The sequence below is a fragment of the Schistocerca cancellata genome, chromosome 3, assembly GCF_023864275.1.
Source record: "Schistocerca cancellata isolate TAMUIC-IGC-003103 chromosome 3, iqSchCanc2.1, whole genome shotgun sequence".
Lineage (NCBI taxonomy): Eukaryota > Metazoa > Arthropoda > Insecta > Orthoptera > Acrididae > Schistocerca > Schistocerca cancellata.
This window is the reverse complement of record NC_064628.1, coordinates 307929505-307944334: the sequence shown is the minus strand read 5'-3', so window position 1 is coordinate 307944334 and position 14830 is coordinate 307929505. Positions and strand designations below refer to the sequence as shown.

General features: G+C 43.2%; 1 protein-coding gene across 1 annotated transcript in view; it reads left to right on the top strand.

Moving 5' to 3' along the window:
• Positions 1-14830, top strand: part of LOC126176285 (sodium/hydrogen exchanger 3) — a 649283-nt gene that overhangs the window by 524610 nt on the left and 109843 nt on the right. The window contains exon 9 of the mRNA XM_049923434.1: positions 9489-9629. Within this exon, the coding sequence (XP_049779391.1) occupies positions 9489-9629 (141 nt within the window). The remainder of the gene's footprint in view (positions 1-9488; positions 9630-14830) is intronic.

Below are 14830 nucleotides of genomic sequence, written 5' to 3'. Positions count from 1 at the left end.
AGATATTTTAAGATTACTAGTATTTCGTCGTCCAAATGTTTATAATTAGTACAGAATTTATATTTGTTTATATGTCAACAATATAATTTAAGTTACTAAACAATCACTAATTTCACTATATAATGAAAGTATTAACTAGGAATAGTGGAAATAAATTATAAAATCAATTACATACATAAAACTAAGTGCAAAATTAGATCTGGTGTTATATTCTTTAAAACTGAGGGCCAACTTTTCTCTTTTATGGAAATGCAGATTATACTCATGTATGTTAATGGTAATTAATTCAAAAAATGAATTTTAAGGGGCAGATGACAAAACATGAGGGGAAGTAAAAACATCCCCACTTGCTTCATCACATCACCCCTCATTGCATTGACCAGGTAGATATTGCAAATAGCTAACCGGGCAATTCAGTGACCACAAATGACCCCAGACAGAGGGTTAAAAATGTACACACACAAAAATATTACATACGAAATCTTATAACTACAGTACATTTGTATTTTCCAATTTATACTTATATGAACTGGTCATATGAAAATCTCCATTCAAAATATTTACATTTTGTATTGTACAATTGTACAAAATATTCACAAGTTATACGTTTAACAAAAAATTTGGCATCTTCATCATAAGTTATCTCCTTTTTGGGTAAGCGAAGATTACATCAAAAGATACATATCATTTGGTTATAATAGAAGGAAACATTCCACGTAGGTCTTTAAATATGTCTGCTTGTGTCTGTATATGTGTGGATGGATATGTGTGTGTGTGTGCGCGAGTGTATACCCGTCCCTTTTTCCCCCTAAGGTAAGTCTTTCCGCTCCCGGGACTGGAATGACTCCTTACCCTCTCTCTTAAAACCCACATCCTTTCGTCTTTCCCTCTCCTTCCCTCTTTCCTGATGAGGCAACAGTTTGTTGCGAAAGCTTGAATTTTGTGTGTATGTTTGTGTTCGTTTGTGTGTCTGTCGACCTGCCAGCACTTTCATTTGGTAAGTCACATCATCTTTGTTTTTAGATACATATCATTTTATACAAGTCCTGTCTTATCTAAAAAAATAAATCCTCATGGGTTGCCAAAAACTAAATAATTATACTGCACATTGCAGACCATTCTTTTTTTGTCATCAAATTTCACTTGCTCAATGTTTAGCATTTTTCACAAGCAGTTTCACACTTTTAATAAACTTTTTAACATTTTCTCACCATATTGTCCACCCCTTCAACGAGTCCAAGAGGCAGTTAGTAAGGAAATGCACTGCTCGCAGTTACCTTGGAGATGGCCCTCCTCCACAATAGTACATGAAAAAATCATACAAAATATCCTACTTTAGTATACTTATTTTTACTTCTAACTTAAGTCTAAAAAATGTTTCACACTAAAATTGATAGTCATTACTTCATAAATAGACACATTACATAGTTCTCAAAACATTACAATAATTAGCACAAAAATTGACTGTAGCACGAAAGGTGGTGACTAGAAAAAATTTTAAAATCAAGTGCACATTACACTACAAAACATTAAGCCATAACTGTCTGAAACTCATTAAACTTGAAAGACTTCTGTTTCTTTCCCATTTGCAAAATAGCAAAAACTCATGATGTACAGTAGCATAGATTTGCTAATCATTATGTTATGAAAAAAGGACAGTTACCATCACTTAACTTAACTTCTATTCAACTCAAAAAATTAAGGGGATGAAGTTGTACCAAACCATTATCCCATTTCTCTACTCAATCCTGAGTACTACTCTCATTCTACCCGAAAATTAAATCCTCACAAAATCACAAAATGTTACCAAACAGTTGACCTGTCAGAATATTCACCTCAGCCTAGCACCACAGTTGTCAGTTAATCAGCAAAATTAATTTTCATTGTTCCAGCATTACCACTTTAAGCTCATAATTCCTCAGAACACAAATAGAAGTTTTCAGATAACCTATAGATCCAACAATGCAGCATTCTATGACTTGTACCTCACTAAAATATTGCTCTTTCTGTGAAGCTGTCATTCCCAGCTGCAGTGTCATGAATTGCACAATATAACAGTACCCCATGTTGCCAAGTTCAAAATTAGATTATCAATACAGTTACATCACATTTGTTTGTATACAGTGATCTTTGTGAAATTTCTGGCCGTAGCGACTGGCCACGCACGGGAAACTCCAACTTATTATGATCAGGAATGTTTATTAAGGTTTGTATAACTACACAAAACACAAGAAAAGCAATGCAGAAAACTCACAACATGCACATCATAACCTCAGCCCACGAGACCCAACCAAAGAAACAATGAGTCCCCTACATCTGTTTACTCTGCACTTCATAGGTGGCCGTTAGTTACTGGCAATCACTGGTCGCCACTGAGCATCCCTTCCCCCCCCCCCCCCCCCCCCCCCCCACACACACACACACACACACACACACCGGGAGTGCAGAGCACTGTGATAAGGATGTGGGTGTCTTCCTGTGTAGTGGTGCTGTGGGATGCTCACTGGTTGATAGAGCATATGCGAAGAGTCCATGCTGTTGGTGCAGGGAGGACTAGTTCTGGTATAGTCTACCATCCAGTGGGGGGGACTGTGCCCAGGATGGTGATACGTGATATGTGACGTGGGAGTGGACTCACATGAAGTGTCTCCTATGCAGATGACAAAGATGGATCCCTCGCCCTCGTGGAGCTGCAAGGAAAGCTCATCGCGTCGGCACTCAGAAGCATTGATCAAGATGCAAATTTTGTTGACAGTGGACATAGGGGACACTAGGGGAGGTGGTGGGGAAAATAACATAGTTCAGGAGAAACACTGGAACACTCTGTGGTGGCATTGGGTGCCGCCACTTTCGACGGGGTAATGTCTCATGCAACATGCGGTTGGGCCTGAGGTTGTGGATTGTCACATGCAGTTCCTGAGTGAATTGAGGGTAGAGTATCATCACACAACAACCGAGCTTCCCACAGGTGTAGGATCAGTGTCAATGTCAAATTTACCTAGATGGGGTTGTATGTGCCTGTTGACTTCGCTGTGCTAGCACTGTAAACAAGCTCAAGCCTAAGTACGACAATCCCTCTTCACACCTGGACACACAAAGTGTTCTGTAACAAGGCGCGTCATAGCCTTAGCACCAGGATGTGGAAGGCTATGTAATGCAGTGAATACTTGGTGACACAGTGCAGGGGGAGCAATAGGTCGGTTGGTGCCCATGGACGTATCGCATCACAGTGGCCTGACCGAGTCCAATAGGCTGCAGGAAACGATCTGGAGGGAAGTATCTGGGTCCTGTCAGAGGTTGTGCAATTCGGTATCATTGTCCTGTAAGCAGGCTAATACATTGAAATTAATGGGAGACGAAATTGCAGAGATACGTGATAGATAGTTGGCCACCACATTTTCTGAACCTCGGATGTAACAGATGTCTGTCATGTATTGGCAAATTAAGTCCATCTGCTGACACCCAAGCGGGGGAGGTCAACAGCGGGGTCTTTGAAAGCTCTCACCATGTTGTCAGACCACTGTACTCGGCGATTGCTCGAGGTTTATTTCCCAGTCAATGCATCAGTCAAAGTGGCTTGAATTGCTGCTGTCTTTGGTACATTACAACAGTGGAAATTGATAGTTCCTAAAAACTGGCATAATTCACAGAATGACAATGGGAGAGGTACATCGTGAATGCAGTCAACCCGCTCCTGAAGGAGGTGTATACCATCCAAGGAGACAGTGTACCCCAGAAAAGTGACAGCAGTGCAGCGGAGTTGTGACTTGTCGTTATTGATCTTGACTCCGTTACATGTCAATAAGTACTGTACCGTGGCCAGGTGGAGTTCATGTTGTCTGTGAGAGGAGGAGAAAATGAGTATGTCGTCGAGGTACGTGTAACAATATGTGCAGTTAAACAAAGTGAGTCTATAAAATGTTGCCAAGTTTGGGCCGCATTTTTGAGACCATAAGGCATGTAACAAAATTGGTAGAGGCCGAAAGGTGTGATCAGCGCTGTCTTTGGTATGTCACTCTGTGCCATGGGTATCTGTAAATATGTCTTGCAGCAGTCCAAGACACTGAAGATGCGTACTCCACTAAGTACTTGCATGAAGTCTTGTATATGCGATATCGGATAATTGTCTAATACAGTCCACGTGTTGAGACAGCGATAGTCGCTGCAGTGGCACACTGTGCCATCCTTTTCGGGGACTAAATGTATGGGTGAAGATCACTTACTGTACGATGGGTGAACAATACCTGCCCGCAGAAATTCATCCACTGCGGCCTTAGCGAGGTGTAGTTTATGTGGCGGCAGTCAGCGCTCTTTATGACACATTTGTGGCCCGTCTGTTGTGAGAATTTGTGTATTGTGCCATTCGTGATAGCGTTCAGATGGGCGGGCAAACTTGCTAGGGGGCCATCGCAAATGGGTTGGGCTCTGAGCACTATGGGACTTAACATCTATGATCATTAGTCCCCTAGAACTTAGAACTACCTAAACCTAACTAACCTAAGGACATCACACAACACCCAGTCATCACGAGGCAGAGAAAATCCCTGACCCCGCCGGGAATCGAACCCGGGCGTGGGAAGCGAGAACGCTACCGCACGACCACGAGCTGCGGACTCATTGCAAATGGGAATCAGTTGCATGTGAGAGTCACTAACCTGATGTGCCAGGGATGCTGTCTGCGTCGGCAATGACAAAGTTTTGTAAGGTGCGTCTCAGGTGTCTGGGGGTGGCAGTGTCAAAGTCCCATGTGGTGCATTGGCAGTGTTGGAGGGTGGCGATGTTGACAGGCATTGTACGAGGCATTGTGCCTCTGCGAGGGCTTGTGTAGCCACCTATATGGCGCAGTTCAGCTCAGCATTGAGAGCACGGAGATCATCGACTGCAGAGCGTTCGTACTGAAGCTGGGCAGTGGAAATTGCAAGGCTGTCCACCAGTGAGGAGCACTCGATGAGAGCCATGTCAAAATCCTCAGGAGGCTGAGTGGGAAGGGGGGGGGGGGCGTCTGAACACGCGATGTGAGTGGACAAGGGGTTGTGCAATAATGTGACCAACTGGAGGTCACCAAAAGAAAAGGAAGTTGATGTCTAATACCGGGTCTTCTACGTCAGCCACATAGAAGGACCAAGTGAAATGTTTGCCAGGTATGAGTTCAGTAGGTAACGCTGCAAAACCGTCGACACTGAATGGCAATTTATTTGCTGTTCAAAGGAAAAGTTTGTCTGGGGTCGTATCCTTCGGGGTAAATGTGGGAGGTATGACACTAACGTCTGCTCTGGTATCGATGAGAAAATACCGGCCCAAACCTAAATCCAAGGCATACAGACGTCCTCGTGAAGTGGGGGATCTGACAGAAAGCAACGTCTGTGGGCACCCTTACATGTATCCATGAGCCGTGGCACCTACTGTGGCCTGTGTGCGGTGGTTTGGAATGCGTAGGGCAGGCAGCAGTTGCAAGCAGTGTCCCTGTAAGTGGAGTGAAACCAGCATATGTGCAAGTCAGCTGTATTTCTCCCACCAGCCGAAGCATCAGGTGAGAGGTGTGCGGGGCGTGCAGGTGCTAGCCCGGTTGGGGTGGGGAGGGGCTGGTGCCAGGCCACTTACGATTCCCGGTCTTGGCTGCTAGATGGCTGCTGTTCCGTGTGCTGTCCGTGATACACACATGCCCGGCCTCTACCGCCCAACGGTGGAAGTTCATTTACAGGATTACCAGCCTCGGCAGTATTAAGCACTGTGTTGCGCAGAGGGAGGTGGCAGTGCTGAATAATGGCATGTGCCATGTCTCCCAGCTGTAGTTTATCCTCAAGTGATGCTGCCGTATGTGGGATTAAATGTAATTGTAGTTTTTATGGCAGCACCAGCCACAATGCCCAGAGTGCTAAGTTCGGCAAGATCTCGGTACTGTCCTGCACACGCAAGCATCGCCACAGCTGTGAGGGGGTTCTGTCGCCTAAAGTCTCGTCATAAATAATGTTGTAAATCATATTGGTTGGTGGACGAGAAAGGCGTTTGATGAGTAATGTACAGACAGAGGCATATTTGCTGCTCTTGGGTGGGTTCAGCAACAAGTCACTGATGAGATCAGGGAGGTCATGCAAGTGGTTCACTAGACACACAAAATGAGTGCTGTCATCCGCAATACCATGTATGTCCAACATGTTTTCCACCAAGGTAAACCACGTCACTGGGTTGTCTGGCTGTAATGGCGGCAGCTGCGGAAGATGGCCAGGGACCAGTGCTTGCAGGGGTGTAGAACAGGAACAAATCGTATGGGAATTCTGCACGGTGTTCACTGATGCAAACTGTGCCTCAGTGATGGGCAATGTGTTGTGTTGAATGTCCATTAGCTGTGGATGTGAGTTGTAATATCCAGTCCTTGTAGGCGAGAAATCTGTATGGCCACTTGATGAGCATGGCGCAGCAGGCATGGAAGTATCAACGGCCAGTGCAGACAAAATCTTGAGTAGAGGCGTGAAATCACGATTGAGTGCTGAGTGACAGAGCGGAACCACGGCAGGTGCACAGCCTGAGGTGTGTGTGGGGTGGCAGGACAGGTACGCGTACCCATGGCATGGCACGGTTGACGCGAGTGTCCCTTCGACCGACACGGAGGGGGACACATTAAACGGCAGGCCACTCTGAGGAGGCAGCAGCCATGCGTGTGGACCCTGAAACTGGACAGCTGCATTGTCTATGTTGTGCAGTAGAAACTCAGGTGAGGGGTTTCCGTGATCTTGTGCTGCAGGGGCATTCTGTAGAGCATAGAATGCCATAGAAAGTGACGGCGCCCAGTGTTGTGTGCTGGTGAAGGTTAGGATTTGTCTGGCCGGTCGAAGCAAACACCAGAGATACGAACATTCCTGGTGTATTAGTAGCACATGGAGTAAAGTGCTTCGCTTCACAGTCAAAAGTCCATTTTGCAGTTGCGGTGTCCTGCACTGCCGGAAAAACTCGAGGTTGCGACGTTATCTATTGACGCGAAACCAGTGGTACACAGTGAGCGAATGCAATGTACTTTCACGACTCAGGGTCACCAATGTGGGTTTTCTGGCTATTGCGACTGGCTGTGCACAGAAAACTCCAACTTACTTTGATCAGCCACTTTTATTAAGGTTCGTATAATCACACAAAGCACAAGAAAAACAATACAGAAAATTCACAACATGCACATCGTAACCACAGTCCACAAGACCCTACCAAAGAAACGTGTCCCGAAAGACTGTTTACTCTGCACTTCGTGGGGGGCAGTTACTGGTGGTTGATGGTTGCCACATCTTTTTCATTACTCGATCATGTCTGTCAGCTCCATTATTTTACCTACATTTCTTACCTCGATAGTTAGTGCAGTGCATTCTCAAAAAGTATCCCTACTGCAGAGACAGGCTCCCTAACCATTAAGACCCTAACATTATTCATGATTTTATTATTTCAGTATTGTTTCATTATCTAATAAATAAACACCTGCTCTGCTTATCTAATGCAAAATTGATTCTACAGAAAAACACCTCACAGTAACAGATCCTTTTGCTAAGGCAGACTTAACTCCCTTGATACCTCAGAACATGTCTTTCCAACTGATTCCTTCTTCTAGTCAAGTTGTGCCACAAATTTCTCTTCTCCCCAGTTCTATTCAATACCTCCTCATTAGTTATGTGATCTACCCATGTAACCTTCAGCATTCTTCTGTAGCACCACATTTTGAAAGGTTCTATTCTCTTCTTGTCTACACTATTTATCGTCCACCTTTCACTTCCATACATGGCTACACTCCATACGAATACTTTCAGAAGCGACTTCCTGACACTTAATATAATAACACAGTTAATATCAAGATCTAATATTCAAGATGGTTTTTGTCGCATATTGCCTCTGCTGCTGCACCAATGAGCTGATTACTTCAGATGTTTATTGTTGTGAATTGGCAGGAGCCAATTCACGGAGTTTGGAGGAAGCCGAAAGGCACGCGTTTAAGCTCACGCAGGCTGGCGTGAGGTCTGGAACAGTTATAGGAGTTGAGTCTAGTGAAAAAAGGAGGTAACTGGTAGAATATTTAACTTTAATCCACAATTGGTGAACATCTCTGTTGACGGTACATGCATCCCAAGGTTAATTACAATCTCAATATAAACTGGTAATGGCGCCTTGCTAGGTTGTAGCAAATGACATAGCTGAAGGCTATGCTAACTATCATCTCGGCAATTGAGAGTGTATTTGTCAGTGTAGCATCGCTAGCAAAGTCGGCTGTACAACTGGGGCGAGTGCTAGGAGGCCTCTCTAGACCTGCCGTGTGGCGGCGCTCGGTCTGCAATCACTGACAGTGGCGACACGTGGGTCCGACGTATACTAACGGACTGCAGCCGATTTAAAGGCTACCACCTAGCAAGTGTGGTGTCTGGCGGTGACACCACATTTATTATCCTCCACATATGCTGAAACCTTTTATTTTCAGTTTACCTTACCTCTTTGTTTGTCATAAATTCTTTTACAATATTACCAATTTATTTTCTTCCATCCTCTTATGATTCTATTTCTGATAATTAACACAACACACACACACACACACACACACACACGCACACTGGATAAAACTTTCTCTAAAATATTTCTATACTTAAGTATCCTACTGTACAGAATCACCTGAAAGTTGAAGATAGAATGTTTCTGATTCACTTATAAACTATAGATAGGATAGGAGAAGAGTTTGACTGTAGCTGGAAACATGAAAATAGAGACAGACAGCTGGGGTAAGCATTATTGCCACATAATGAATTCAGCACAAAATGTTGAACCCCTTAATTTCCTTTTTAATTTCTTTCTTCAGTTCATCTTTTAAGTTATCCAAGTCAGTTCTAATGCTATCAGTCTTCTTTTCCGACCTGATAATGTCTTTTTTCATACTACTTTCCATACAATTCAAACTACTCATAATTTGCCTTAACATTGCTTCCAATTTTCTGTCTGCCATAACCTGTTGGCCTGGCTGACTCCTGCTGCTAGATTCCTCTTCCTTAACCTTAACAATTTCATCTGCTTCAATACTGTTTTCGTCCATTTTGCTCACATCACCACACAATGTAGATGATGGTTTTATCATCTCATCTACGATAGGAGATTCATGTATGATTTATAAGCACTATCATCTACAGAACCTGTCTCCTGTTGTCCCTTGTCTCCCATCAAACTGTCTTGTTCATTAAGGTGACTCAGTATGTATCACTTAATACAGAACGGCTTTTGCTATGAAATTACCTTATACTCATTCACTCTTCTTCTGCTGCTGCTCTTGCAGTTGTTATCTGGATATGCACAGCTGCAGCAAGTTGTAATTCTCTCTCTCTCTCTCTCTCTCTCTCTCTCTCACACACACACACACACACACACACACACACAAATATAGAACCAAACAAAATAATGCGGACAGTTACTTGTAGTTCATTCTTGTGAAAGATTTTGTGAAAATTATTAACTTTTTCCTTTTTTAATTGTTTCAGCATCGCCGACTTAGCTATAGCAGGCATGCAGTTAATGACCGTGATCTATCTACTCAAGTCAATTATCGTATGCATATGAACATACGTCGCATGGTTGGTGAGAGAAAGCATCACCATAAGAGGAGCAAACGACTGGGAAAGGTAATTTTCATGTTGCATTGATCATCATAATGAAATATTATTTATTTTTGGACTGAATTCACTTTCTTTTTATATTTTATGTGGCACAGGTTCTCTAAAATTTTTCTCTCTAGTAAAAATATAAAGAAGGTAGTGGGTGTCATATCAAGATCACAGTACACTGGAACAGTAGTAGTAACTAACAAAATATTTTGAACTTGAATGAATATAAACAGAGTTCAAATACCAGTCCAACTCTCTTCATTAAATTTTTTGTGGCTATTTTAAGTTCTAGTTTATTTCCTCCAAAAAGGAGTGGCCCATCTGGTCCTTCCTATTCTATGTCTATCATTATCATAGTGTCAACCCCTGGTAGCTGAGTGGTCAGCGCGACAGAATGTTAACCCTAAGGGCCCAGGTTCGATTCCCGGCTGTGTCAGAGATTTTCTCCGCTTAGGGACTGGTTGTTGTGTTGTCCTAATCATCATCATCATTTCATCCCCATCTACATGCAAGCTGCCAAAGTGGTGTAAAATCGAAAGATTTGCACCCAGTGAATGGTCTACCCAACAGGAGGCCCTAGTCACTAAACACAACATTATCATAGTAGGCAGAATGGTAGTCACCATACATTAACAAAAAAATGTGTTAATCTGAGCAGTGATATGACACTAGATTTGAGAAGAACTAGGTTTGTATACCATTGTAGCAGTCCTCATTTTTGTTTTTCTGTGCCATTCATCATTCAACAAAATGCCAAGGTGTCATCACATCTCCATATTCATTCCTTACTTTGTCTTTGTGTAAGTCTATATTGAAATGACTCTCCATGAAAATTAAATCCTAACAAAAATATGCTAGGAGAACAGATACTTCATATCATTTGTTTTATTGTATTAAATTCAAAATGTAACATATGGATTGCTAAAATAGGTGTTCGTCAACAGTTTTCTTAATGCATGCAATCTTTACATAATAATGATCAATGCAAATATCAGAATATATAACTGATTATAGAATGTAAATGAAAAGCTAAAATATCTACTCACCAAGCCGCAGCAGTGGAACACACACACAGAGGGGTATAACTTTTACATGCTTTCAGAGCCAGTGGCTCCTTCTTCTGGCAGACAAGTTGAAGGGGAAGGAGGAGGGGTGAAGGAAAAGGACATGAAATGTTTAGGGAAAGGGGTACAGTTCACAAAAGTCACCCAGAACACCAGGTCAGGGGAGACTTACCAGATGGGGTGAGAAGGAAAGACTGATTGTTGGGGACTGCACCAGATGAGATTTGAAAACCTGAGAGCTTAAAGGTTGGAGATATGGTAATATGCAAGACAGAGATTACTACTAAAACATAGTGCATGATTTAGTGAAAAACTAAATTGTATGTAACAGAGGCGGGAGGGGGTAAGGTGATAAATAGACAGGACAGAAAATGAAAGATATAGAAAACAAAAATGGAGTTAAAGAAGGTGTAGTTACTGTGAAGAAATGCTGCTACAGAAGGAATTAATGTAAATTAAGGCCACGTGGGTGGCGGGAACCAAGGTCATGTTGTAGTGCCAGTTCCCAACTTCGGAATTCTGAGATCCTGGTGTCTGGGGGAAGAATCCTGATGGCGCGTATGGTGAAATAGGCACCGAGTTTGTGACTGTCATGTTGAACAGCATGCTTTGCAACAGGGTATCATGTGTCACCTGTATACACCCTTTGCCTATGCCCATTCACCCTGACTGCTAACTGGGTGGTAGACATGCTGATGTAAATGGTCGAACAGTGTTTACATAACAGTTAGTATATGACATGTGTCGTTTCATATGTGGCTCTCCCTTTGATAGCATATATTTTGCCAGTTACAGGGCTGGAATAGGTTATGGCAGAAGGGTGCATAGGGCAAGTCTTGCAGTGGGGATGGTCACAGGGGTGGGGGCCATGGGGTAGGGAGACGGGTGCAGAAGCAGCATAGGATCTGACAAGGGTATTGTGGAGATTGGGATGGCAACAAAAAGCTATTCTAGGTGTGGTGGGCAAAATCTCAGACTGAATGGATCTCATTTCAGTGCATGGTTGTAGGAAGTCATGGCCAGCTCCCCAAACAATCACACCATCAACCACCACTCCTCTCCTACAAACAGAGATTGGCCAAACTCCTCAACATTCCGCAGCCTTCACCACTGCCTTTAAGACCAGTAATAAATCATAATCAATAGAACCAATCACAACAGTCCAGTGTTTTTACCTTCTTGTCCAAAGCCGCCCCCCCCCCCCCCTCCCCCGAGTTATCTGTATTGTCCAAGGTCTCACTTTTAACCCTAAACCTGAATTTAACCATGCTGCTTTGGTGAAGGACCTAGTTTCCTTTACACACAATGTCAACTGGAAATATCACTTTGTGACCCAATCCCAAAACCTTTCCAGCAGCAAACCTGACACTAAACCCTGCCTTGAACTGTTCCAGCCATGATCCCAACTTGGTCCACCATCAGTACCTCAGAATCATCCCTTATAAGCATTCCAAGGTTTCCTCACATCCAGCATAGCTTCACAACCTTCCATCAGGTCTCTACACCTATGTAGTGAGAAATGATCATCATAATGAAATAAGAGAAATCAGAGCTTGAATGTGCCATTCGAGAGTGGAATGGTAGAGAAGTAGTATGAAAATGGTTCAATGAACCCTCTGCCAGGCACTTCAGTGTGAATTGCAAAGTAACCTTGTAGGTGTAGATGTAGACCCTAATCACTGCAGAACCCCAGGATCTACATTCCCTAAAAGCCGATGACTCCATCATTATCCTCACAGCAGACAAAGCATCTACCACTGTGTTACTTAACCAGCAGGAGCATGTTAGTGAAGGTCTACACCAGCTGTCTGACACCTCTCCTTATAGCATGTGTCATCAGGATATCATCCCTGTGATTCAAACTGACCTGCAGTCACTCCTAAAAACTCAGGTCCCTCTCAAGGACTTACGACACGATCCATAGAAATTCTTTCCTCACCCAAACCATGCAGCCCCACCTTTCACCTTCTTCCTAAGGTCCACAAACCCAATCATCCTGTCCGTCCCGTAGTTGCTGGCTGCAAAGCACCCATGAAACGTATATCTGCCTTAACTGATCAACACCTGCAACCCATAGTGCAAAGACTTCCCTCCTATATTAGAGATACTAACCATTTTATAGATCATTTGGTATCTGTACCCATTTCACTGCCACCACACACTTTGCTCAAACCATTGATGCCATCGTCCACTTTACCAGCATCCCCCCAATGTACATGGTCTGTCTGCTGCTGAACATTTCCTCACTCACCTGATTCCAAACCCATTACTTCCTTCATGCTCACCTTAATCAACTTTATACTTACTAACAATTACTTCACCTTTGAGGAGCAGACATACAAACAGATCAGGGACTACAGCCATGGGAACCAGGATGGTTCCTTCCTGTGACAACCTTTTCATGGGTCACCTGGAGAGGGATTTTGTGGCATCCATAAACCATCAGCACCTGGTTTGGTTCAGATACGGTGAGGCTAACCTGTTAAAATTCCTGGAATCTCTAAATACCTTCTCTCATTTAAATTTCACATGGTCTTATTCTGAATCCCATGCCACTTTCCCTGCTGTTGATCTCACCCTCACTGGAGGCCAGCTGCACACTTCCTTCCACATCAAACCTACTAACAAACAACAGTACTTACATTTTGACAGGTGCCATCCCTTCCATGTCGAACATTCCCTCCCATACAGTCTTGGCATTCGAGGCAAATGTATTTGTTCGGATGCAGACTCTTTTCAGCAGTACACCACCACTCTCACTTCAGCCTTCACTGGAGATAATTATCCCAACAGCCTAGTTCAAAAGCAGATTTCCTGGGCCATCACATCCAATCCTGGTGTGCTGATCCCTCCAAGAAACAGCTTCTGAGCACACCACTTGTCACCTAGTATTATCCTTGTCTTGAATGTATTAAATAGCTACTTCAATAAAGCCATGACTTCTTAAAATCACGAAATCCATTCCATCTGAGATTTTGCCCACCACACCTAGAATAGCATTTTGTTGCCCTCCCAGTCTCTGCAGTATCCTCGTCAGACCCTACACTCCTTCTGCACCCATCTCCCTACCCTATGGCTCCCCCTCTGTGACCATCCCCACTGCAAGACTTGCCCTATGCACTCTCCTACCACCACCTATTCCAGCCCTGTTACTGGCAAAACATATACTATCAAAGGGAGATCCACATATGAAACGACACATGTCCTATACCAGCCGTTATGTAAACACTGTTTGGCCTTTTACATCAGCATGACTACCACCCAGTTATCAGTTAGGAAGGATGGGCACGAGCATAGAGTGTACATAGGCAACAATCAATATCCTGTTGCAGAGCATGCTGTACACCATGACAGTTATGACCTCGGTGCCTGTTTCACCACAGGTGCCATCTGGATTCTTCCCCCAGGCATCAGGATCTCAGAATTCTGCAGTCGGGAACTGGCACTGCAATATGACCTCGGTTCCCGCAACCCACTTGGCCTTAATTTACATTAATTCTTTCTGTATCAGCATTTCTTCACAGTAACTACTCCTTTTTTCACTCTATTTTAGTTTTCTATCTCTTTCATTTTCTGACCTGTCTATTTATCACCTTACCCCCTCCCACCTCTGTTACAGACAATTTAGCTTTTCATTCTTATTAAATCATGCACGATGTTTTAGTAGTAATCTCTGTCTTGCATATTACTGTATCTCCCACCTTTAAGCTCTCAGGTTTTCAAATCTAATCTGGTGCAGTCACGAACAATCACGTCTTTCCTTCTCATCCTGTCTGGTAAGTCTCCCCTGATCTGGGGTTCTGGATGGCTTTTGTGAACTGTACCCCTTTCCCTAAACCTTTCCTGTCCTTTTCCTTCACCCTCCTTCTTCCTCTTCAACATTTGTGCCAGAAGAAGGAGCCACTGGCTCCAAAAGCTTGTAAAAGTTAAATCCTTTTGTTTGTGTGTTCCCCTGCTGCTGCTTGGTGAAAGTTTTTTATGTATCCGTTTACATTGTATTGTCAATAATTGATAATTTTTGTTATTATAGGATATATAATTGATATTTTAAGAAACTATTTCTGCTGAAGATATATCCTGAGGTTACCTGTAACTTGTACTGAAGATACTTACTATGTTAAGACATAATTTTAGCAGCAGAAATTATATTTTGAT